This window comes from Haliotis rubra, unplaced genomic scaffold (assembly GCF_003918875.1).
Source record: "Haliotis rubra isolate DU_JTF1 unplaced genomic scaffold, ASM391887v1 Scf359, whole genome shotgun sequence".
Classification (NCBI taxonomy): domain Eukaryota; kingdom Metazoa; phylum Mollusca; class Gastropoda; order Lepetellida; family Haliotidae; genus Haliotis; species Haliotis rubra.
In genome coordinates, this window is record NW_025767034.1 from 35,295 (window position 1) to 62,310 (window position 27,016).

Here is a 27,016-nt window from a genome sequence, read left to right on the forward strand (position 1 = left end):
TTTCTTTTATTTATAACAGCTGTATTTCATCACAAATCTATTTCAAGTTCGACACAAACTGAGACACAGTATCAGATGTCATCTGTCAATGGATGAATGATGGGACATGAAGGCATGTGGTTAGTCATGAAGTTGTCACTTTTCAGTAGGTGTGCTGTAGCAAGTCACTCGCTGGACTGTGCACCTGATGCCATGACAAGGCTGGGCACATGTACATGCTTTAACAAAGGGTCTATGCTCTCTAGTCCGGTGTTTCATGCAAGTTGTGATGTACAAGGCTGGATAATGCAACAGTAACGCTACTTTGGGTTTTATAATCCAAAACTTGTTACCCAGGAGATAAACCAAAATTGTTTCACATTACTTTGCAGATCATTGTTATATAAAGGAGATGGCCACAGCAGCAAGAAATCTCTGAAGTTGGTTACCTGTACTTTTCGCGACTCAAGACTGGTGTTTACATCATGGAAAACTATTTATATGATTTTGGATGACAAACAGCATTTTATATCAACACTACTCGTAAAAACTCAATCTTTAATATTTATAACGATTTGTATTGAAAAAACAGGAAAAAACAAAACATTTGGGTGGGATTCTCTAACATCACAAACAGTCATGCAAAATGTTTTGGATCAACAGATTGAAAATTGCTGGGACTGCCATTTTGTCCAAGCTTAGTCATCCTTTAAATTCTGAAAGTAGATCACAGTACCTGTCACAGCTTCAGTCAGAATCCATGTTAGTGCATGGTATTGTTCTTGAGCTTTTACCCTTAGCTGTTGTATTAACCATAAATGATACAAAACAGAATGAATCATTGCTTGATATGTTTTGAAATACTGAAACTTAACCTGACCATATTACTTGCTACAGCACTGTTACTCTCTCTCAAGAGGAGGATATGAAAATAGGAACAAAGTCAACTCAAAGTTAAAACAGAACAAATGGTATTTCACATCGTGACGGACCGGCGCCTGTTTGTTGAAGAGGATGACTTGTAACTTGAGAGCAGTTATAAACCTGTAACAATATTTTCAGCACAACAACTAACAAACTTCAACTTGATCTTGTCTCTTTGGTTACACTACATATCCCTCCCCCATCAAGAAGCAGCGTGGTTACCATGGCAACAGGATAAAGTCAATCACAGCATGAAATTAAGGCAACAAGAAGGTAATTACTAAAATTCCATTTAAAAACTCAGATGCAATCTTTTACAGAAACCATCGCTACACTGATCTTTCACTTAAGTAAACTATTGGAACTCTGAAGAAGAAAAAAAAACAATATCTTTTTGAGCTGTGCCTTTTCACAAAACAGTCTGTCTACTTCAGCTGTCACAGGGGTAAAGTCTGTTCGGGGATAGTTTTGGAGGGATTGTTGTTTCTGACACTTTGTCTCTACGCGATCGAATTATTTTTGATCAGAGCAAAACCTGATCAAATGTACCTATGGTTATTACTTTTCCCCAAACACTCTTCAGTAATGACTGTATTTCACATGCAAACATCAGGATATAATCTTACCAGTTGAGTTGTAAGTGTTGTGGACATCAATCTACAATATGTGTGTATTTACATAAATGTGACTTCCTACACCCATTCAAGATCATCGTTGTTCACTGTAATCTTCCACCTGACAATAACCACTCTGGACAGTGTCTCACATAACAGATAGTTAACATTGCACAAATGAGTGTCATTGAAATAAGAGAAGATAAGTAAAAAACTCAAAAGTATTTTAAGATAGTTCTTTGTTTCAGATGAATCAATTTTAACCTTCATCCTATGTCACAAATTCTATATTCAGCATTTCACCAAGACAAAGATGAAACATCCAATATGCACTGGTCCTTCTGTTTGGATCTGTGAACAAAGGCTGGCCATTGTAAGCAGGGAGTGTTCTCATGACAATGCAATGTGCACATGTAATTATGCCTCATTATTGAATGTGAGGATGAGAAGGACACTCCCTCCAGGTGCCAAGTAACAGCAGATTGTTCAAAGGTCAATACAGGTAGCAAGACAAACCAGGATCTTAACCCACGCAAGTACTTTCTTTGTCCATTTCACTCTTGGTAGAGAAAAAAACAGAATAGACAGATTAAACAACACTGACATTACGTTACAATTTGGCACCTGTCCTGTAAATCTGAAAAAACTGACTGAACTATACAAGCATCTGGATGGAACCCCAGCCAAGAGTCTACAAGATAGGACACTTTCCTATGTCTCCACACCAGATAGGTGGAACAGACCAAGATGTCTTCAGCATCTGGATGGAACCCTAGCCGAGGGTTAATTAGATGGGACACTTTCCTATGTCTCCACACCAGAGAGGTGGAACTGACCAAGATGTCTACAGCATCTGGATGGAACCCAAGCCGAGGGTCTACAAGATGGGACTCTTTCCTGCCTCCACAGCAGACAGGTGGAACTGACTAAAATGTCTACAGCATCTAACCTAAACCCAACCTGAAGGCATACATCAAGGTGGGACGTTCTCTATACCAGACAGGAGGAACATACTGTATTGTATAATGATAGCACAACCTCTAGCTTAATATATCAGCAAGAGGACACAATTGCCTATCTAAAAACACCAGACAGGTGGTCACAGACTGGAGTCTTTCAGTGTTCATATCAAGGTCAGGTGATGTTTAAACTGTCTACAGGTGTCCATCTGCTTTATCAGTCAACATGTGTAATTTTAAAAAGATCACAAACAAAAAATGACACCTTTAGTTCGTGTTAAGTCTATTGATAAATTGCTATTCCATCTTCAATGGAATTGTTTCAATCATTGTTTCTGTCATGTCATGCCATACAGGGAGAAGATTAAGGTGGGTATGCAACACGAAGTCTCTGCTTTTTCAATGCCAAAGTCAAGGTTAGTTCAAGTACCACAAATAAAGTCATCTGCTTGTCTCATAAGCATGGAAGTATAATACATTATGTACATGTCAATGGTAACCAGTGGTGACTGCTATGAGACCAGCTGTGTTCACAGAGAAAGGAAGTCATAGTACTTCTACCTCCATCATTTCAATGTGGCAAGCAAGAATACTGTTAGAAATGATTTCAAGAACAGATATATTTAGGTGTAAGATTGTAGTCACAATTCAATAATAAACATCAATTAATTCAAAGCTGAATATATAAACTCTATTCAGTCTCACAACAAAAAATAAGATACTGTCAAAGTCAAGAACATTTCTTGAAATTATTTAATCAACTTTAGGCTCCAGGGTGATATAGAACACAAACATATATTTTCTGACACCAATGCAATTCCCATGGGAACAACATGTCAATTCAAATGAACAAACCATTATCCTAAAGCACACACTACATGGTAAGAAGCTCTGAAACACAGCTGGTCATGTCTTGTTCATCCATTGCAACACTGTTGCACGATGCAACAATGTTGTGTCCAACACTCACCCCAGGGAAATCTGCAGATACTTCCTTCCACTGCAAGAGCTTGGAAGATTCCATACAAGACTTTTGGGGAGTTACAAAGCGTTGAGTATACCAGAGATTTCTAAAGCCACAAGCACCTGTTCTTGTAATATGTAGGGTTCCTGACAAAGGACAACAGATCTGTTTCCCAACTATTTTAAATCATTCAATGTTGGTGCTTATGAAATCATTACAAATCTTCTGTCATCAAAGTCATACGCTTGTCAAGTTCATGATAGTGTTTGCAATCTGCTAACAGATATACAATGTCCAAAATATGCTTGTCATAAATATACAATGAACTACTACAACAGCTACATTAAACACACATGTTAACTCTATAGACTGAAATAGCTAAAAACACACAGGACTTTGCAGTTTACAAATGCAACATCTATAAACGAGTAAGATGACTGGATTTCTTTCTCTTATTGTTTAACATCAGTTGATAGAAACAAATTAATACCAATCCCAGAAAACTATATTAACACACGTATCACATATGAAGTTCATATGGACCAAAGATCAGTTGGCTGAATATTGAAACTGAGTACTACTGTGTATTCCAATTCACAAAAATGTTTTGACACCTTATTCTTGAATACATCGATCATTATATTGCAAAAAGTTAAGAAATAGGGCAAATAATGTTTCTACAATTTCTGAAAATTAAAGACAGAATATTTTATTTGAAAGTTCAATATTTCTGATATGGCCTTTAGTTACAAATCTCATCCTAGTTGATCATTTCAAAACAATTACCATTGACAGGTCAAACAAGAAAATGCACTCACAAAAATCAAAGGGTGTTAATCATATTATCTTAAACTACAAATAAAACAGCATTCATGAAACTGTAAAGTAAACTCTTAGTCAAAACGTTTATTCAGCCATAACCCCTTCATTTCCCTTTGATAAAGGGTGTTAACACAGAACAGTCTGTCAACTCACAGCATTCAGTACTGATATAATACTACACAGATCTGATAGTACAGAAATTAGCAGGAAAACAAGCTTTTTTTGGCTTTTTTGTGCAGCTTAACTGCATTTTTCAATTCTAAAAGCCATGAATTATATTGATATGTCACAATACACAACACAATTTGATATAAATATGACGCTTAAATACTAATTCACAAACAGATTGTACACACAACAAAATGTGTGTATAAATAGTTACATGAACCCTTTCTTTCGAAAGCAGTTTTTGTGATTCACAAGAAAGGAGAAGACATGTTCATCTTTTTTCTTCAATCCCTTATGTCCATTACATTTGGAGTAAGTATCCTTTATACAGCACTGTCTGGAAACACTTCTCCTCACTATCCGGGCACAGCAATCACAAACTTGTATTGACCACAACACACGCTTTGTCCTACTTGTCACTGCTCCCAACTAGGACAGAATCAAAACAACGCTTTCTCGCACAACCAACTTCATTTATCTACAGAAAGAAATCATTTGCTGTGTCAGAGATAGTGTGTAGAAATCTCTCCATGTAAGCAGTGCATGTAAAGTAACTCCTTGTCTCATCCATGACTGCATGAGATGTTGGCATGCAAGGTCACGGACAAAGAAGGTGTCTCCTTCTCACATCCATGAGTGCATGAGATGTTGGCACGCAAGGTCACGGACACAAAAGGTGTCTCCTTCTCACATCCATGACTGCATGAGATGTTGGCAAAGCTAGTTCACGGACAAAGAAGGTGTCTCCTTCTCACATCCATGACTGCATGAGATGTTGGCACAAGGTCACAGACAGAGAAGTAACTCCTTCTTACATCCATGACTGCATGAGATGTCGGGCAAGCTAGTTCACGGACAAAGAAGTTGACCTTCCCTCATCCATGACTGCAAGAAATGTTTGCATGTGAAGTCACGGAGAGAGAGAAAGGTTAAGCCTTAACAGGAACTTAGCAAAGCTACAACTTCAGGCATTTCCAAAAACCGACAATCATCGACAACATTTTCGAATCAGACATGCATGCATAAACAGACCATGGTGCTCTGATAATTACAAGTCCTTGTCATTGACATTAAAGTGATAATGGTATAAAACTGACTTGGAATAGTCTTAGTACCATGGCTGCTCTATGCACGCAGTTTCAAAGCTTTAACAAATGGCCCAGTCTGGTAAGTGTGGTAGATATATACTTCCCAACTAACACCTCTTCAGGAAGTCAAATCCTACCAAACTGTCTTGATGCCATGAGTATCAGCATGGTGTGTTGGAGATGCGGAGTACATAAAGTTTGCTCAAGTTCATCTGAATGTTCATCTGAGAGGTTGTTCCTCTTTCGAAAAGACGCCGCAAGTCATTCTGTAGACTTGAACATTGTCAAGCTTCACACAATTACATCAGTGAAACATTTCTCCACAATTTGTCCTTGACTTCCACTTAGAGGACTGTCCAATGATCACCTGATTGCTGCCTGGCTTGATCACTGCTTGATGTCCAGTCCTAAACTTCAGCTTGGTCTTCAAGCTGTTCTTGTTGTTTGGGGTCCAATGGTTACTGGATGTTATCTGTCCAACTGTTAAGTTGGGTTGTCCATCCATGAGGATGTAATTCTCTGTTGTTCGATTTCCATCAAGACGTAAGATAAGCTCTTAGTCCCTGTCATGTCATTTTCTGGGGAAAGTAGTTCATATGTAGCAGAATGTCTTTACTGCAATTAGCAATATCTGCTATTGAAGTAATCATTTTAAGTAAGTTCTATTAAATAGCTACAAGAATTATATTCTTTTCTTTTCAGATAATCTGTAAGAATATTTTCTGTCTACTGAAACAAATTTAGAAAAATATCAATTCTCCCTCCGCCCAGATCGCTCTATTAAACTTATTCTAATCTCAAGAGATCACTGAATAATATTATACTGACAGCTCTTAGTAGAGCCTCAACTTAGTATCATACATCTTGTGGAAATGATGAGAAAGACAGACGCCATCTCATATATAGTCGGTACATTTCCGATTTCTTTTCCCTTTGTAACAGGAATCCATCAGTGATAAAACAAACCTTGTATTATGCATGTAAGATAATATGTTCCCTACACAACAAATTATTCAACTGAAGGGTGACGTTCATTCAATATGAGAATATCAATAAACAGGAGAGTATTGGTTCAACAATCCCAAAAAGCATGTTTCAAATAAAATTGTTTGGATGACACTTTGAATATACAATATGGCCATGTGTTCTCAGTTGCTCCATAGTCAAGAGTCCACCATGGCTTAAAGTAGGCAGGTATTCTATATTCAAATGAAACTCATACAGACATTTATCGATAATGCATATTAAAATTGACCTCAAAAGAGAGGTGTGAAATAATTCATAATAAACAGCAGCTGTAACACTTGTGATTATTCCAGCAAATCAAACTGTAAGGATTTTACATCTGGAACAATGTTTTCAGTTACCTTAACAACGAAATTATGCTATTGGCATTTAGAACTCTAAAGTTGAGAGAAGAAAGTAGATTAGTGGTCTCTTTGAGGGTAAACTTCTCAGCAGAGGTCTTCATTGACTCCTTCTGTAAGTAAGCTGCACCGTGAACTGAAGACACTCAAAATAGGTCAAGTCGCATGATGGATTCAACTTCAGTGAGTCCATTATCGATTTCCATAATCAAGCTGTCACAAGAGTGCTCTCCCTTTACAAGAGTGCTCTCCCTTTACAAGGGTGCTCTCCCTTTGCCTCTATTCACTCCAGGCACAGGTTTAAAGTTCTTCAGTCAGTCAAAATAATTCTATTGTTTCAACACACACAACTTGTCTCAGTTACAAGCTTTACTACTACTACGCCTTCTAGAGAATTTCTATTCACAAAATTTGGCATCCCTCAGCAGCAGAATTTTATCAGTGGTTTGTGTAGCGCTTTCGAGTACACACAAATCTCTCAGGTATAAAACTCTCACCTGCACTCTTCATTAACTGAGATAACAAACCAGGTTGGGGTTAGCACTAACTGCACTGTGTATGGGAGCACAATGGGGCTAGCTCATGCAGTAGATCACTCACTCAGTCATGGTAATATAAGTACTTTGCACAAGGATTGTCCACACGGAGACCTCTCTACTCCATTCACCATTTGCTCTTTGGTTTTGGCAGGATTGTTCACTTTAGATTTTGCACTTTTAGAGTCTGAGTCACTTCCACTGGGTTGATTTGCCACCTTTGCTTGCGCCTGGTGGAGCCTCGGGTTTCCTCACGCTGCTCGCGTGGAGGTTCTTTCTGAGACCGCTGAACCTCCCCGAGAAGCTCTGGCGCATGAGCTGGCATCACCAGTGCCATTTATCTTATCAGCATTATTTACAGAGTTTTTATAACCTTGGTTACCCGCTGAAGCAGAAAGTTGAGAACTGGACTGTCCGGGCCAGCTCTGCCAGCAGCCTGTTGGGTGGGAGGGGCACTGCTTCCACCAGCTCCTCCTCCTCGCACCGCCTCGGGGCATACCACCATACCGCCACTGCCTCTGAAGTTGGAAAACACTGGTGTCCGCCTCAGTGCCTGAAGTAAAACCTCCACTGCCACTTAACTCTGTTTCGCTTCTTCGCCTCCGCCTCGTCCCGGCCCGATCATGAATCTGTTATAACAAAATCACAATGCATTTACAATTTGTTTTGTTGTTCAACAGGGCAATCAACAATGGTCCAGCTATATACTGGTTGTTTTGTTCAATGTGTGATTTTGAAATGTATTTCTGGTATTCACCGGCAGTTCTGGAGAGGTGAGGCATTCCAGATAGTGATCATTTGCTAACCATGCCAGTGAATGAGTGAGTTTGGTTCTACGCCACTTTTAGCAATATTCCAGCAATGTCACGGTGGGGGACACCAGAAATGGGCTTCACACATTGAGGAATCGAACCGGGGTCTTCAGCGTGATGATACTTTAACCATTAGGCTACCCCACCACCCCTAATGATGCCAGAGAGAGGACAGACAGAGATGATGCAGGTCATAGACGCTTACCACTTCTGTGAAGCCCCAGAGCAAGGGTTTCATGCTGACAAGCTTGGACCCAAACTCAGGACAAACCTGGGATGCCCGCCCATGATCACTGGATCCAGGGACATCCAAGATATAGCCTGCCAGTGGTGCCTAATGTTCCCATAAAGAAAACTTTGGAACAATAATGATAATCAACATCCATCTCTGTTTTTGTGAAGGAATAGTTACCTTGATCTTGGCTGTTGACACTGGCGCTTGTCTAGGACGGTATCATCATCATCGGTCATTCGACGACGGAACGGCTATCGCTGGGAATCATCATCATCATTGACTAAAACAATTGGTAACGGTAAATGATAAAATATAATATTTCTTTTAAAATATTAAAATGTGTTTTAAATAGGGAAACGGTTATTGGCAATATAATAAAGTATGCATATATGACTCTTTAAAGGATTAACTCATTAAGAAAGAAAATGATGGATTATAGTTTTGACTGTATGAAACTATTCAAGTCATGCAGCTATACATATATATGTTAGTCAAGCAAATGCACAACTGCACCCCTTAAAACAACACTGATTATTGTTCTCAGTTAATGAAGTGTAGCTTCAAATACAAGCAAAATCTAGAACAATAAAGCAAGTCTGGCAGCAAGCATGCTGGTGTCTCTAATGATACTTAGGACAAAAAGGGACTGGATTTTGTTCATTTCAAAGACATAAAATGCAGATTTCAAGAATAATAAATCTCCTTTGCCAACACCCAATAGAAATCCATTTAATAGTTACATGATTTATGTCAGATTCAATTTCAGACCCTTATTTCATCAAAATGTTACTGGGTGAAGAAAACCCAAAGATATTCATGTTTTTGCATTTTCAATATATTTTATCTATCCGTAATCCACATTTACAAATGTCCTGAACTAGCAATCAAAAGATTGCAAACACAAACTCAATGTATTCCTCTGTACCCTAACATTTACTGACAAAATTTACAAATTTACCAAATAATTTACCCAAAATCCAACTGATCTGCCCCTACCCCTCTTCCCCACTTGAGTCTCAGTTTATCTAAGCCTCAATGAAACAGGGTCGCTTAAATCCAATGAAATCTTTCTCCCGATCCACTACAATCATCTCTTCAACAGTATCACATGCACTCATGCTGCCAGAGTTAGTTCAACAGAGTTGGTATTAACAAGTTCATGGAAGGGGAAAGCAAACAACATACATGTCCGTGGTGGACTTTAAGTCTCAGGTGATCGGGCCGATTATTGTGTCCTCGATAGCCATCATAGTGTTCAGAATCTGTCAAACAAAGAACAACCCTGCAGCATGCTTCTACCTACCGTATTCATGCAATGTCAGAGGTGCTGACAGGTTCCAACTGCCCTCAAAACAGACAACTCTCACCAAATGGCAATGTTAAACGGAAGATCAAAGTTCTTGTACCTCACCTTGACAGTGTGAGAAATAGTTTCCAAATTTTGCTAGCCAGTCAGGCTTGCTATGCCTGAAAGTTACTAGCCCACAAAATAATTAACAAGTCCAAATTTGAATGTAGAAACTAGGCAAAAGATTTCAAAAATAGATGAGAATATGATATTGTCAGCATGACACGGCTTTCATCATTAAGCTGCTAATATGATGAATAGTTTTATCAGGCCATAATCTTGCCTGTGTATTATAACTTAGTAAGTAGGAGAGAGTGATATATTTACCCAAATGACCCCATGAAAATGCACTAGCCAGTCGGGCCAGTGACTGTGGAAATTTTACTGGAAATTTAGTGGCTATTTCAAGACACTGCACCTGGTCAATAAGCTTATCTGGTTATATTCAATGGTCATGAGTGAGGGAGTGAGTTTAGTTTTACTCCACTTATAACAATATTCCAGCACTATCACGCATGGCTTACACCAGAAATGGGTTTCACACATTGTACCCATGTGGGGAATCAAACCTTGGTCTTTGGCATGATGAGCGGACACTTTAACCATTAAGGCTACCCCACCACCCAATTAGTTACAGTGGTTGGGATGTAAATACAATAAAAATTTCAGGTCTTGGATCATGGTTCAAACAAAGCTTGATGTAAGGTCTATTTTTTCAAGGCATGAATAAGTCACTGATTATACTTTTCAAGACGGTAAATAACACCCAAGTGAGCTTCAAATGTGTATATAGGACATTCTGGCTGTATTCAACTTTTAGAATGATTCTAACTGCATACCTAAATCCATTCAATGAAATTTTTAGCAAAGGTGTCACCATTGCCTTGTTCTGGTTCTGTTTTGATGAGACCGAAATTGTCTATGTTAACAAGAATACAGAACAAAGTGAACCCAAAATTCTTTCAGGAATGGTAATCCTGATTTTATCTCATACCTTTTCATTTGAGTATTCTGACTGACTGACTGACTGAGTTTGGTTTTACGCCGCTTTTAGCAATATTCCAGCAACATCAATCTAAGGGGACACCAGAAATGGGCTTCACACATTGTACCCATGTGGGGATTCGAACTCGGTCTTCGCTGACGAGCCAATGCTTTAATTACTAGGCTACCCTAATCACTTCCCCATTTGAATATTCACTTGATTCTTCCATTACATGATGCCTAGTTTGAAATACATTTGTATCAGATACTCAACATGCATGTACAAGTTACAGTTATGTCTCAATACATCCTGCTTCCATGCATGCACTGCCATATTGGAAATAGAATGAGAGAGTAAATATGTTTAATGTTAAAGTAGTTATACAACAAAATATGAGTTAGATACCAAACGCAGATAAAAACTGCCAACATACACTTTTCATATAAACACTATATAGTGAGTGAGTACGTTTTTATGTTGCTTTTAGCATTACCCCAGAAATTTGGCTGGGACACCAGAAATGCTCTTCACACAGTATAGCCATGTGGGGAATTGAGCCTGGGTCTTCAGCTTGGCAAGCTAACGCTTTAACCCCTTTCTAAATTGTCTAGGAATCGAATCATTTTGTCAAAATCTATCTAGTTTCTCGCCTCTTGTTGTTAATTTCCTGCATTATGATCATATCTCATTTACCAAATCGAAACGGACCGGACCGAAACAGACCGAACCGAAGGCCTTGTACCGCTAATACATTAACGCATCGTGGGCAAGAGCCGCATCGCTTTCACCCCTAGTAGTAAACCTTTTTCTACATATGGTGTCTTAAGGTTTACAGCATTTCACAACATGGTGTCCAGCCTATAATCATGACTCGTCTTGTTACATCACTCACAGATGCATGGGCACATTTACTGTATGTCATATCACACATCCTAAGTGAACAGTTCAGTTTAATGTTACAGTAATTCATTGTGATAGTCAAATATCATAAGCTGCTGTATACGGTTCAGTCACGCATGAAATGTTACTGGCTAGCCAGGGTAAGTTGAGATGTGACCTCACAATTAACCCCCATGACATTATATGAGGGACACCCTCTGGTGTGAACCATTGTAAAGACTGTCTGACTGAGTTTGGTTTTACGCCACTTTTAGCAATATTCCAGCAACATCACGGCAGGGGACACCAGAAATGGGCTTCACACATTGTACCCATGTGGGGATTTGAACCTGGGTCTTCGGGCGGACGAGTTAACGCTTTAACCATTAGGCTACCCCAATCACCCCCATTGTAAAGAAAGGGGTATTAGGTGTTAGCCAACAAGTAGTACCATAGATATGTGCACAACACACATACACCCTCTCTACCTGCAACAAACCAAGCAGGATTGCCCAAATGCTGTGGAGCGTCTTGTCTCAACTTGTTTTGTGAGTTGGTTCAACTTATCCTGGATTACCAATAAAACATTCCTGTAGTCTTGATCTTTGGTATCTATTCCTAAGCATCATCATCATCATCATCATCAATATCGCCAGGCAGCAGTATGCAACACACACCTATCTCCCTATGAAGATTCCCTGATCTATTCATGCAGACTGACAGGCTTGGGTGACACTTACCTGAGTCTCTACGAGATGAGTACCCCGAAAGTACCTCCCCCTGCCACGCCTCTCTCGGTAGCCACTCTTCCACTCAACACACTGTCAGTCAAGTAGCCAGATGTCCGCCTCTCTTCTGCCATTACTTCTGCAGACCAATCACCAACAGGCTCTGGAGACGTCGCTTCATCCCCTGATGCCAATACAGAGAGAGTGAGGTGGGATTTGGAGGTCATACATCATCATGAATGGCTTCACAGAACAGATGTTGTGCCTAGGGTAAAAAATTGCAGCAACATCCTAATGGGAGCTCTGCCAGAGAAGCATCCTATAAATTGATCAGATGAAAGCATCAAAGCATGGTCTAGATAAGCAAATACACTGACTACACAACCAGGCTGCCCTGCAGTTGTATTTAGGTTGTGAAATCAGTTCATCTCACCAGTGTTCATGCCATGCCGCTTCTGTTGCCCATCTCCGTCACGCCCCATGCCACGCCCACCTCGGCCACGCCTTCCTCTTTCATCTGTGTAAGGGTCATTGCTCCCTCTGAAATGTAAACATTTATTAGACAACTATGACTAAACAAAGTATTGAAGAGCTGCAGCTGAAGCAGATACTGTCTGGTCAACCCAAACTTTCTTGCCCAGAGGAAGATGGCAAAATATTCAGTCCTCAACTTAACACAATGTAACAGCTTTATGGATGAAGCAGCTTTGTAACTTTACATTGACAATACAAATGAAACTTTCAAATGGAACTGCTCAGTTAAGGGAGCCAGGGTGATAAGCACATAAATGGCTTACACATATTGAGGAACATTTTAGCCACATCATAGAGGTTTACACAGAGCTTTGGATAACTTTTTTCACGCTAAGTGATACGATGTTGTTTTCTTACCCCTGGAAAAAAGTTTGATTTAAAAGCTGCAACCCATATATAAGCCAACCCCATTCTACAGACTGCTTTTTGGGGTCCTCATAATTCGGCTTATCTACGGCAATTTACGGTATTCTCCCTTTCGTGACCAGAATAACAAGAAGACAAAGTCATCAATATCCCCCGCACTGGCAAAATACCCTTCATGATTATGTCTACGAGTTATGATTATGTCAACTATTTAGGTGTGTATATAGAAAAGTGGAAGGAGAGTATTGAAAGGTTTTTAAAGTTCTGCTCCAGAAAGGGTCACTATCACCAATTTCAGTCTATGTCAAACTTGTTGCCATGGAAACGCCAAAAATATTTTATTCAGAATTCCAAAACTACCAAAACGCACCAGTACACCACCAGACCAATCTATGTGCCAAGTTTGGTGAAGAAATAGTGAACGGTTTTAGAGTTCAGCTCCGGAAAAGAGCACTACCAAGAAATTTCAGGCTAAGTCAAACTTGTTGCCACGGAAACGCCAAAAATATTTTATTCAGAATTCCAAAACTACCAAAAGGCACCAGTACACCACCAGATCTATCTATGTGCCAAGTTTGGTGAAGAAATAGTGAACGGTTTTAGAGTTCTGCTCCGGAAAAGACAAATGTGCACGGACGGACGCACGCATTCACGCACGCACGCACACACGGAGTCCATTTTAATACCCCCAAAAGCGCTATGTTGATAATCAACCCTCGCATAATTCAGAAAAATCAACCAGGTTTTACTAAGCTTAGTTATAGCCAGAACCTCTAAACCATCACTTTAGAGCAGACAACAACTAAACAGACTGATTCCATAATGTCTTCAAACTGAACAAACGAACCTCCTTTCCCGCGGAGGGGGAAAGTAGGGCCCAGACTGGGGGCCAGAGAGACTCTTCAGCTGTTGGTCTATCTCCTGCTTTGCTTGTCGCAGCTGCTCCACTTCCTGTGGTACAAATAAAATGAACAAACTGATGGGATATTCAGGCTCAAGGAGGCCATACATCTTTCTTTATGCTTTATGACTGACCACTTAATAATTATAAACTTATGTCACGAAAGTCTTAGGTGTGATACACGCTGGTTTCTTTCTATAGTAATATCAACACATGCCACTTTCATCACAACAACCATTAGGTATTAAAGAGCATAAAATGGTTTCCTTCTTTTCTTTTTAAAATGAATATGTCTATTCACGCTATCCATATAGTGGCTATTGTGTATTTAATTATAATTTCAAATTCAAACTTCTCATTTCACTATAGAGGTATATCTCAGTCAGCTGTATATTCAAGGCATGTAGAAGACATAGAACTTACCCGTAAATGTGTTAAGTGGTAATCTAATAACAGCTGTGCATTTGCAATACTTTCTACAGTTCAATTTAAAATGAAAGGCACCTGTCCCTGAAATTCAAAGGTCTGAAAACTCAGTCGAGATCTGATCATGTTAAAATTTTATCTCATAAAGAATGAACAGAACAGCTATCAGAAAACTGATAGTTAATATTTGGGATCAAGTTAATGAATAATCGCCAACATACACTTTTCACACAAACAGCATAGTGAGTGAGTGAGGGAGTATGGTTGAAGTCATTTTTAGCAAAGTTACAGCAATATCATGGATGAGGACACAAGAAGTGGGCTTCACACACGTGGGAAATGAACCTTCTTCAGCATGAGTGAGCGTTTGTAACCAATAGGCTACCCCACCGACCCCTAAGTGGTATCCAAGAATCTGGTTCCTTATATCTATCTTACTGAACATGACATAAGTTTAAAAATGGAAGCAATTCAAATCCTTTTAAATATCAATTTTGTAATGTTATCGGTAATACCTCTTCTCTTGGCTGGTCAGTTTCATTGTCCCCCTCGATTTTGACCCTCACAACACCTGACTTGTCTACTATGTCTTGAATGTTTCGGCCATTCTTCCCTATAACTTTGGCTGAAACAAGACGAGTCACACATTAGAGTGGTACATAAAGCCTGTATTTTCACATTTTAATATTGACTTGTCGAGGAGAAAAATCTTGTGTTGACCGTGTATGGAAGATGAACAAACTAATGGACAGTGAGAGAGTGAGTTTAGTTTTATGCCACTTCTAGCAATATTCCAGCAATATCATGGCGGAGGACCCTATAAATGGGCTTCACACAATGTACCTGTGGGGACTCGAACCCGGGTCTTTGGCGTGACAAGCAAACGCATCAACCACAAGGCTACATCACCACCCCTAAACAAATAAATACAACAGTCCCTTAATTTCCTACTTAGGATGAGCGACTGGGTGAGGGAGTGGGTAAATTGACACACACCATCAAGGTACATAGTTCCACTTCAAAGCAGTCCAGTCACCAAACTGTTTAGTGAGGGAGTATGATTTTACGCCACTTATAGCAATATTCCAGCAATGTCACGTCGGGGGAGACTATAAAATGGGTATCACACATTGTACTCATGTGGAGAATTGAACCTGGGTCTTTAGCACGACAAGTGGATGCTTGTAACCATTCAGCTACCCCACTGAACCCCAAACTATGTGTAATCCAGTCTGACTGATATGGGCATGTTTTCAGCCTCATACAACTAAAATCTATTCTGCTTCAGAAATGATATTTAAGATGTAAAACAGAGCTAAATCTATATTCTGGTCAATGAAGCCTGCTGTGACCAATACTGTCTGTCAATGACAAGTATAAATATACTAAAACTTTGTTGATTGAACTATGTCTTTGTTTCTCAATACTTACCCACTAGATCTCTCGGGACTTGAAATGTCTGTTCAGCAAATTCTAACATGTTTCTAGCTTGTTTTACAGCATCTTGAGTCTAAAATTCATAAAATCAATTATATCACTCTATATGATTAACAAAACATCAACTGAGTTGTGATTGCATAGTTACCCAAACATTCTTATTTGTTACCCAATATTTGTGATATGTATCATATTAACCTCCCACTAAACCTATGAGTTGCCTCTTACAACAAGGCACCTGTTGCGGATGGCCTGACTAACTCTAACCAGAAGACACAAAGACTTATTCCACTAATAATGTATTTTTTTTTATTAAAATTGATATTTTATACTTATCCTGACTCATGATATCAATCAAATACAGTTTATGACCAAACTTGACTTCTACAAAGTTTATCACCACATTTTACAAACAATCTGTAGGATCAGTATAGGTCAACATCATCCAGATGTGGTTCTGCAATGTTTCCATCAAAGTGTCACTCATCTTACCTCTCCATATACTTTAAACCTGCAGGTATTCTCGCCCAGCTCGATGCCAGTGATTCCTTCCACTTTCGAGCCTGCTGGATGTTAGCACCATGTGTTCCAATAGCAAGACCCATCAGGTCGTCTCGTACACTGAACTCCTCCATGAACCCTGACCGGATCTTGGTACTCTGAGGGAATGAAGTCTATTGAACATTTCCTTCACATTTTTGCTATCAGATCCCTGATGATCAAATACATACAAACAGTATAACTGATATGGGACTTTAACATGTCCTTAGTCTATGCAACGAATAACAGTGTACTTGACAAACGACATTATTTAGTTCCATGTCCTTCAATGGATATGTGGATGCTGTTGTGCAGAACAATCAACTGAACTGCAACCAAAACAAAAACATCTCCTTGAACACTACAAGCAATATCTTAAAGGTAAATGTCTTCAGGTATTATGATTATATTGTAGTTGTTGTTAAACGCCACACTCTATCTATGCGAGTGAGTGAGTTTAGTTTTATGCTGCACTCAGCAATATTCCAGCTATATGGCGGTGGTCTGTAAATAATGGATGCTGGACTAGACAATCCAGTGATCAACAGCATGAGCATCGATCTGTGCAATTGGGAACCGATGACATGTGTCAACCAAGTCACTGAGCCTGACAACCCGATCACGTCGCCTCTTACGACAAGCATGGGTTACTGAAGATTAATAGTCTAACCTGGACCTTCACGGGTGATCTGTCCATGCAGTCAGTATGTGTCATGCACAAAAGAGGCACAACTGCTACACACTGTATTCTCTCAAACACATGTCAAGTACGTCACTCAGATCAGAGATATGATCCAGTCTCTCATCACCACTGATGTATCTTTAACTGCTATTGATGAAGGAGGTTTTAGAATTGGTCTTCAACAAGCATTGTCACTTAGGTAACATAATCCCCCGCCGCAAATTATCATATAAAACTTAAAAAGTAATGAAAGTTTAAGATGAAGCTAAATGTCAACAAAAACATGAAAAGATCAATCTCTCTTGATATCTTCTCTTTAGTTGTTCAAACACACAAATATTTTCAAGACTGACTTTGACCTTGACATGAATGCCATAGTGTATGAAATATGCAAAAATGGTACTAAAGAAATTGCTTATTGAAAAACATTCAAGGGAAGTCTTGAAAGTCTAAGAAGAAAATCCAGTGAATTCAGGTTAACATGCTGAAATCTTCAAAGTGTCGCAAATTATGTGAAGGTCACCAAAACTGACTGGGCCCTGCGCCTTCATTATATGAAGCTTGGTGTCAATATGAAAAAAAATCCAGTGAATGTTTTTGGCGATATCTTGCTGACTATCTTAACATGCAATTTAACATGCTGCTATCATTAAAGTGTCGCTGTGACTTTGAAAATTAAGCAAAGGTAACCAAACTCGACTGGTGCCCTGCGCCTTCCCTAGATAAAGCTTGGTGTTAAATATGAAGAAATCCAGTGGACGGTTCTTAGGATAGCTTAACATGCAGGTTAACATGCTGAAATCTTCAAAGTGTCGCCATGACCTTGAAAATTACATGAAGGTCACCAAAATTGACTGGGCCCTGCGCCTTCCCTAGATAAAGCTTGGTATTGAATATGAAGAAAATCTATTCAGCAGTTCTTGAGATATCTTGCTGACAAGAGTAAAACGTTAAAGTCCCCTTGTGACCTTGAAATGAAGGTCAAGGTCACCAAACCTGACTGGGACCTTTCTCATACTGTGATGAACCTAGGTACCAAATATGAAAAGAGTCTAGCCAACGGTTCTTAAGATATTCCAATTCGTACGTACGTACTTCACGCTAAACATGCGAGGGGGGATAATAACAGCTTGTCGTAAGAGGTGACTAACAGGATCGGGTGGTCAGGGTTGCTGACTTGGTTGACACATGTCATCGTATCCCAATTGTGTCGATCGATGCTCATGCTGTTGATCACTGGATTGTTTGGTCAAGACTCAATAATTTACAGACAGCCGCCATATAGCTGGAATATTGCTGAGTGCGGCGAAAAACAAATACCAAGTCAGCCAACCAAGATGACACAGCAAACATTTTGTAAATTTATTAATCACCTGTAATTTTTTCACCGCTTCTTCCGTCCTCTGTTTTAATAATACTTTCTGGCGTAGATTTCTGATGAACATGTCCCCAATGATGGAAGCCTTCTTAATTACTTGTTCACTTGTGGACTGGAAACATAAAACAATATATTATTTTCATCATGAGACAAACAAACCTCCCATACTTCAAAATCTCTTATATCAGACAGACGAGTGAATGAACTTCTGCAGGGAACAACACATAACAGTTCCTCTTATTATTTTCTTGGAGAATACATGTACAGGTAAAAACAGGTACATGAAGTTCTTTCACATCTTCACTTATCATTCAAACATCACTGGTCATGTTCCGAGAATGTGTTAGATCTAAGTGATCTGCTATTCTGTAGGCGAGTTTGGTTTTACGCCGCTTTCAGCAATATTCCAGCAATATCACGGTCGGGGACATCAGAAATGGGCTTCACACATGTTAACCATGTGGGGAATCGAACCCAGGCCTTCGACGTGACGAGCGAACACTTTAACCAATAGGCTACCCCACTGACCTCAATCTGTAGGAAAGTTGTATTAAAACTAAAACGACACATCACCAAAAACCCAGCTTCACCATTGCAGCATGCTGATTATCAAGTCTGGGCCAAGCAGTGAAGTTGATAATGTGAACAATGTCCAAACAACCATGTTCTTGAGCCTGATACTGGTTCCGACAACAAATAATACAAATTTAATGCAAATTTAACTTTATATCGGCTCCGCTTACGCGTCGCCGATATAACTAAATTTGCGGCTATATAACCACCGGTATACGTCCCCAATTCATCAAACACAGTATAGTTATCCCCATTCTAATTCAACTCGTTTTACGCTGTTTTTTCGTGAAAGAAATTCATTATTTAAACCAGGTCAAAGTTCCTCTAGGTCAAAGATTAATCATATCACTCCTTCAACTTACACCATCGCCAGAGAAAGTAGTTCCCTTTTCAAACTACACACGTTTATTATGTGCACACAGACTAAATTTGACAATGATGAATAGATCAAAGTATTATAGATAAAATGGACGGTATTATGATGAAACCGCCTCTAGTTACAGAAATGAGCTGCCCGCTGATTCCTCAACTACGGGCCATTATCAGTTCTGTTGTCAAATGACGCCATAGCAGGTGATGTCACGCCCATAATGACGCCATAAACCTTGTTTCATGATCTAACAGTGTTGGGTCAACAGCCCATTATGCAGTAAGTTGTTTGAACCTAAAATTAAATTTATGATACTGTTTTGTCTTTTTTAACACAAATTCCACCCATTTTAGCTGGATAGGGGAGTTAATTGACCAATGGCTTCTGCAAATGATAATGTCCTGCGAAACAGCATTACCCGAATAGTGTAGGGATACATTCAAAGGTTTCGGTGAATCGGTTTTCAAATTGCGACCGTATATGCTGATTATACGGTCGGAAATTTATAGCATTGACCAATCAGAACTCGTGTTACATACTCAGTTGAATTAGAATACTGGATATATATCGCTGAGGTATGGGATAAACGTTTGGTTTGTTTGTAACACCTTAAGAGAGTTATCGGTAGGGTAATAACTAATAACTTACCAGTATGACAAGAGAGTTATTGGTAGGGTTATAACTAATAACTTACCAGTATGACAAGAGAGTTATCGGTAGGGTAATAACTAATAACTTACCAGTATGACAAGAGAGTTATTGGTAGGGTTATAACTAATAACTTACCAGTATGACAAGAGAGTTATCGGTAGGGTTATAACTAATAACTTACCAGTATGACAAGAGAGTTATCGGTAGGGTTATAACTAATAACTTACCAGTATGACAAGAGAGTTATCGGTAGGGTTATAACTAATAACTTACCAGTATGACAAGAGAGTTATCGGTAGGGTTATAACTAATAACTTACCAGTATGACAAGGGTTATAACTAATAACTTACCAGTATGACAAGAGAGTTATCGGTAGGGTTATAACTAATAACTTACCAGTATGACAAGAGAGTTATCGGTAGGGTTATAACTAATAACTTACCAGTATGACAAGAGTGTTATCGGTAGGGTTATAACTAATAACTTACCAGTATGACAAGAGAGTTATCGGTAGGGTTATAACTAATAACTTACCAGTATGACAAGGGTTATAAGTAATAACTTACCAGTATGACAAGAGAGTTATCGGTAGGGTTATAACTAATAACAGCCGCACCACAATGTTTTTTGAAGTCTGTGTGAGTTTCTTCCTCTTGGCATCTGAAACAAAATCATTCTTCTGTAGAACAAATTGAAAAGATATCGTTTTGGTCATGAACAACACCAAAACAACAAAATGAAAAGGCAGTGGAACTTGTCTGATCATCATCCAAGGGTTAAAACAAGTCAGCTCACAGCAGAAGCTGTTGATGGTAATGCAAGAGGTTTCAGTGATTGAACGATATTTTATGTCACTGCTGGCACGAGTTCAGACATATCAGTGGACAGTCCATTAATTATTAAGTATGGGCCTGAAGTATGGGCATGCCATTGACAGGACACACAAGTCCATCGCCCTATTCTAATCTGAGTCCACAGGTGGCATCAAATAATAACTTTCAATGGCCTATTGTAACATTTTGTTTCAGAACTCGCCAGCTCATCAGTTATAATCAATGTCTTTGAATATAAATTTTTTGGTCCCTGTAGCCACATTCGGCTATATCATTGTATTAAGGGTTTCTTCACTTAGGAACTGATGCTGCAAATGTGATTACACTTACGCTTCTTTCAGGTCAGGAGGCACTTCCAGTATATATTTGAAGAAACTACTGCTACTGATTGTAGGGCTGTAAAGGAAGGGCAATAATCAGTATACTGTCATTCAGAAGATGGTAAATACATACACAGAATAACAGTAATACTGAAAGCAATAAAAAAGCTTCAAGGATTTCAAAAACTTGATGGATTTCATAAAGGCATCACTAGACAGCTGTCCATTACACCTACAGGATATAAGCTTTCTAACATATTGGTTCATGAACAAATAGGTTCATGAACAAATACAAAACCGGTTTGGAGTCACTAAGAAAATAATTATGACTACAGTTAATGAGCATGCTTGAGTTGGGTTGAATATTTCAGTCATGACATGGCCTATCATCTGAAAGCTGGAAAAAAGCAACAAGCTTGGTGCTTAAAAATCAAGGATCATAACTATTAGCAGCACTAGACAGCATATTTCAGCACCTTACATAACCATGCTGCATTAGCCCCAATATTTTACATATCCCGCCTAAATGCCCCCAAAATGAAGGCCTATGCACACTAAACTGCTGAGGTCAATATTGGTGTAACTACGTACTTTGCATTGCCTGATCGTAACTTGTCGAGAGCTATGATGTCTGTGTAGTTGTCCTGGCCCACATACTCCACTACAGCAAACTCCCCTTTCAACATCTTGATCCTGGATGGCCACCATGCGAACACTTCGTCATTCTGGGACTTGGTGAACACCTGCAAAACAAAACAACATATAATATAGGTAAGACAGGGACTTTTGTTTGTTACAACAGGATCAATACTCCAGTGACATCACATTAGTCTCTGGGTAACCAAGCACGGACCAGACAAACCACTGAGCGAATGTTGTTTTGTACCACAGTCAGCAATACTCCAATGATATCACATCAGTCTCTGGGTAACCAAGTGTGGACCAGACAAACCAGTGATTGAAAACAGGCAATCCAGTGAGCGAATGTTGTTTTGTACCACAGTCAGCAATATTCCAATGATATCACATCAGTCTCTGGTAACCAAGTGTGGACCAGACAAACCAGTGATTGAAAACAGGCAATCCAGTGATTCTAATGTTGTTTTGTACCACAGTCACAATATTCCAATGATATCACATCAGTCTCTGGGGTAACCAAATGTGGACCAGACAAACCAGTGATTGAAAAACAGACAATCCAGTGAGCTTAATGTTGTTTTGTACCACAGTCAGCAATATTCCAATGATATCACATCAGTCTCTGGGTAACCAAGTGTGGACCAGACAAACCAGTGACTGAAAACAGACAATCCAGTGAGCGAATGTTGTTTTGTACCACAGTCAGCAATATTCCAATGATATCACATCAGTCTCTGGGTAACCAAAGTGTGGACCAGACAAACCAGTGATTGAAAACAGACAATCCAGTGAGCGAATGTTGTTTTGTACCACAGTCAGCAATATTCCAATGATATCACATCAGTCTCTGGGTAACCAAGTGTGGACCAGACAAACCAGTGATTGAAAACAGGCAATCCAGTGAGCGAATGTTGTTTTGTACCACAGTCAGCAATATTCCAATGATATCACATCAGTCTCTGGGTAACCAAGTGTGGACCAGACAAACCAGTGATTGAAAACAGGCAATCCAGTGAGCGAATGTTGTTTTGTACCACAGTCAGCAATATTCAATGATATCCACATCAGTCTCTAATCAACCAAGTGTGGACAGACAAACCAGTGATTGAAAACAGGCAATCCAGTGTGTGTTTTGTACCACAGTCAGCAATACTCAATGAAACATCAGTGACTGAAAACAGTGATTGAAAACAGGCAATCCAGAATGTTGCTTTGTACCACAGTCAGCAATACTCCAATGATATCACATCAGTCTCTGGGTAACCAAGTGTGGACCAGACAAACCAGTGATTGAAAACAGGCAATCCAGTGAGCGAATGTTGTTTTGTACCACAGTCAGCAATATTCCAATGATATCACATCAGTCTCTGGGTAACCAAGTGTGGACCAGACAAACCAGTGACTGAAAACAGACAATCCAGTGGCGAATGTTGTTTTGTACCACAGTCAGCAATATTCAATGATTCACATCAGTGATAACCAAGTGTGGACCAGACAAACCAGTGACTGAAAACAGACAATCCAGTGAGCTTAATATTGTTTTGTACCACAGTCAGCAATATTCCAATGATATCACATCAGTCTCTGGGTAATCAGAGTGTGGACCAGACAAACCAGTGATTGAAAACAGGCAATCCAGTGAGCGAATGTTGTTTTGTACCACAGTCAGCAATATTTCAATGATATCACATCAGTCTCTGGGTAACCAAGTGTGGACCAGACAAACCAGTGATTGAAAACAGGCAATCCAGTGAGCGAATGTTGTTTTGTACCACAGTCAGCAATATTCCAATGATATCACATCAGTCTCTGGGTAACCAAGTGTGGACCAGACAAACCAGTGATTGAAAACAGGCAATCCAGTGAGCGTATGTTGTTTTGTGCCACAGTCAGCAATACTCCAATGATATCACATCTGTCTGTAGATAGCTTAGGCTGCACCAGGAAAACCAGCAACTAAAACCATGAGCAACAATCCAGGCCATCAGGCCCCGCTGACATAGGAACACAATAACATAATAATTATCAACGAATCACCTGACATCAAGATGCAAATTTACCTATATCAGTACCAGGAAGTGTTTGTTCAAGACCTATTCTAACATGGAACCCCACTGGTCAAGTGTGAGGGATCAAGGCATTCCTGTTGAAGCTGGATTCTGATGGCAAATGCAGCCAACATATGTTTACTGACCTCTTGTTAATGCTCTGAACCACAATCAATAGATAACACAATTTCAATCAACTACTTGTGACATGTTGAAGTAGGCTGACCTAGTTTAGATTTCACTGCCATTATTTTGAACATTTTGAATATGTACTGTTCTTAACATCAGACAGATTCCTGTTTCATGTATTGGGTTGGGGGTTTTCCCCTGTCTTTTGTATATTGCCCCACTCAGCAATAAAACATTGAGCCTGGACCAGACAATCCAATGACTGATGTCACGAGCATCAATATATGCAATTGGGATTAATGACATGTGTCAACCGAGTGAGCAATCCAATCCCATAAGTTGACTTTCATGATGAGCATGGGTTGGTGAAGACCAATGCTAATCTGTATCTTGATTGGTCTGGAATATATGGAGGAAATTTCATACTAAGAGAAGTTAATTTGATTACTGTGTGATCACATTAGATCCAAATATGAATGAGGAAATTAAATTAAGGCATCTGATCATTTCAGTCAATCTGGTGAAATCTCCACCTCATTTCCTTTTGGAAAATGTACACTGAAAATTTCAGTCATTATGCGAAATGACATAAGTGAATCAGTATAAAAGACATTCACTGTGACATATACATTCTGCCAAGAAACTTGTATCCAGCTTACTTAGGAATTCGTTACCTTTTTAAGTCCATATCTAACAGGAAATATACACTTGTGAACGTTCACTGAGTAAGACATGGGTGTGATGAAACACAGTAAGGGAATTATACTTAAGATTACATAGTATAGACGTGTCACAAACAAGGAGTGTTTACTTAGTTGCATGTACACAACTTACAGTCTGACACAAAGGTCAAATTACAAAATGGATAATAATAATATTGGAACTCTAACACTGAAGCCCTAATACAAAAAGTGTCAACAACGTCTTCATCTCATGCGTAAACTGAGATGTTAAAAAGGTTAACCCATCTGTGATGTCATCTTTTTATGCAGCATTTATACAGAGTATTGTATCGTTTTCCTTCCATTGTTGGTAAGGGTCTCTCTCAGTTCATCTCAAATCTAAAATACACAAAATTGTTAACACTGCAAGTAAAATCGCTGGAGTCAGATTTGAATGTTTATCATCAATATATGAGCGGCAAATCGTGAATCAAGCTGTCAAAATTATATCTGACCGTACTCACTACTTAACTTCGGAATACAACCTCCTCCCTTCAGGCCGCCGCTACAAAGTTCCAATTGTGAAAACTAAGAGAGCCTGTACATCCTTTATTCCAAGTACCATATCTCTCTTAAACAAATGTGAAGATACCTAAATCAATGAATTTATGTAAATATGTTTTCTATCTCTCTAATGTGTCAGTAGCTCTGCTGATTCCTGAAATGGCATTAAAGTATTATTCTATTCTATTCTATTCAGTGAGTGAGTGACTTTAGTTTTATGCAGTTTTTAGCAATATTCCAGCAATATCACGGTGGGGGATGCCACTAATGTGGGAAATCGAACCTGTCTCTTCAGCGTGACAAGCAGACGCCTTAACTACAAGGCTGCCCCATTCAGTGATTGAGTGAGTGAGTGTAGTTTTACAGTGTTTTTAGCAATATTTCAGTGATATCACTGACACCAGAAATGGGCTTCATACAATGTATCCATGTGGTGAATCAATCCCAGTTCTTCAATGTGACAAGCCAACTCTTAGCCAGCAGGCTGTCCAACCACTCCTCAGTATTCAGTCCGTATTAGCTAAAACTTCTCTTTCAGAAATATTTCCATCATACTTTTGTGTTGACATCATACAGAATATCAGCAGCAGCTCATACTTGACTTGACATGTTGCAACAGAATTAGGCGTCTGTTAACCTGTAGCAGACAGAGAACTATTACCTGTCTTTTACAGAACCTTACAGCTACAATGTTGGCCTATCGGTAAAATTAGAACTGATCAATGTCTTCTGTGTATGACAGCCAAAAATTGCAACACTTATGTTGGGGAAAAGATGATCAAAAACATAATTGCAGTGTGTGACCTAAATGCTCCATAAGAGCAGACGCCGAGTTTTCTGGAATTTGCTTACATAACAGAGAGCCAAAGGTGTCCGACACAAAACAGCCTCAATATCGCAGGAAATATGGTAAAATGGAGCTAAAACACAGCCCACAACAATACCGAATTACAGTCGAGGGCCAAAAGCTGAGGCAATCTGGACTTGCAAAATCATTGGAAATTAGGATTGTTTTTCCAAATTTTTTCTAGGGTTTGGGAGGCAGAATAGATGATGTGCTCCTGTGTGGGTGACTGACGCCTGAACCCTGTAGCCCCACAACATGGGGTCATCTGCCTAAGCTGTAGCTGTGTCAGTGTGGAAAGCTGGCCGGATGCACTCAATGACACCTGTGAGGCTCCACACTGTGTTCTGTCTGTGTTTCCTCTCATTTACCATGTGTACTCCACATCAACAGTAAGCCCCAACACGGAGGAACAGACAATAACCATTTACATATGTCAATCTGATTTCCTCACACAGAGTCCACAACTAAATACCCTTCCTCACACAGTCAGATCAATGTTATCCTGTCATACTTCAAAAGTCCTACTTTGACTTCATGCAAATATTCTAATTCTTGTCACTCAGTATCTTCTATCTATCAATGTTGTCCAATTAATTATGACCAGGTCCCAGACAACAGATCCACTAGACAGTCTGATAACCGTTATACTCATAATTCAAGATCTTACTATTAGTAATAATAGTGAGCAGGTGAGTGAGTGAGTTTAG

At 39.3% G+C, this 27,016-nt stretch overlaps 1 protein-coding gene across 1 annotated transcript in view; it reads right to left on the reverse strand.

Moving 5' to 3' along the window:
* Window positions 1–830: 830 nt before the first annotated feature.
* Window positions 831–27,016, reverse strand: part of LOC124285313 (fragile X mental retardation syndrome-related protein 1-like) — a 47,890-nt gene continuing 21,704 nt past the window's right edge. Inside the window, 17 exon segments of the mRNA XM_046721523.1 lie at window positions 831–7,661; window positions 7,804–7,939; window positions 8,646–8,673; window positions 8,675–8,748; window positions 12,444–12,485; window positions 12,488–12,592; window positions 12,842–12,948; window positions 14,156–14,259; window positions 14,633–14,734; window positions 15,151–15,260; window positions 16,067–16,145; window positions 16,565–16,626; window positions 16,629–16,731; window positions 18,668–18,784; window positions 20,834–20,927; window positions 21,431–21,496; window positions 22,012–22,163. Of these exon segments, the coding sequence (XP_046577479.1) occupies window positions 7,490–7,661; window positions 7,804–7,939; window positions 8,646–8,673; window positions 8,675–8,748; window positions 12,444–12,485; window positions 12,488–12,592; window positions 12,842–12,948; window positions 14,156–14,259; window positions 14,633–14,734; window positions 15,151–15,260; window positions 16,067–16,145; window positions 16,565–16,626; window positions 16,629–16,731; window positions 18,668–18,784; window positions 20,834–20,927; window positions 21,431–21,496; window positions 22,012–22,163 (1,653 nt within the window). The 3' untranslated portion in view covers window positions 831–7,489.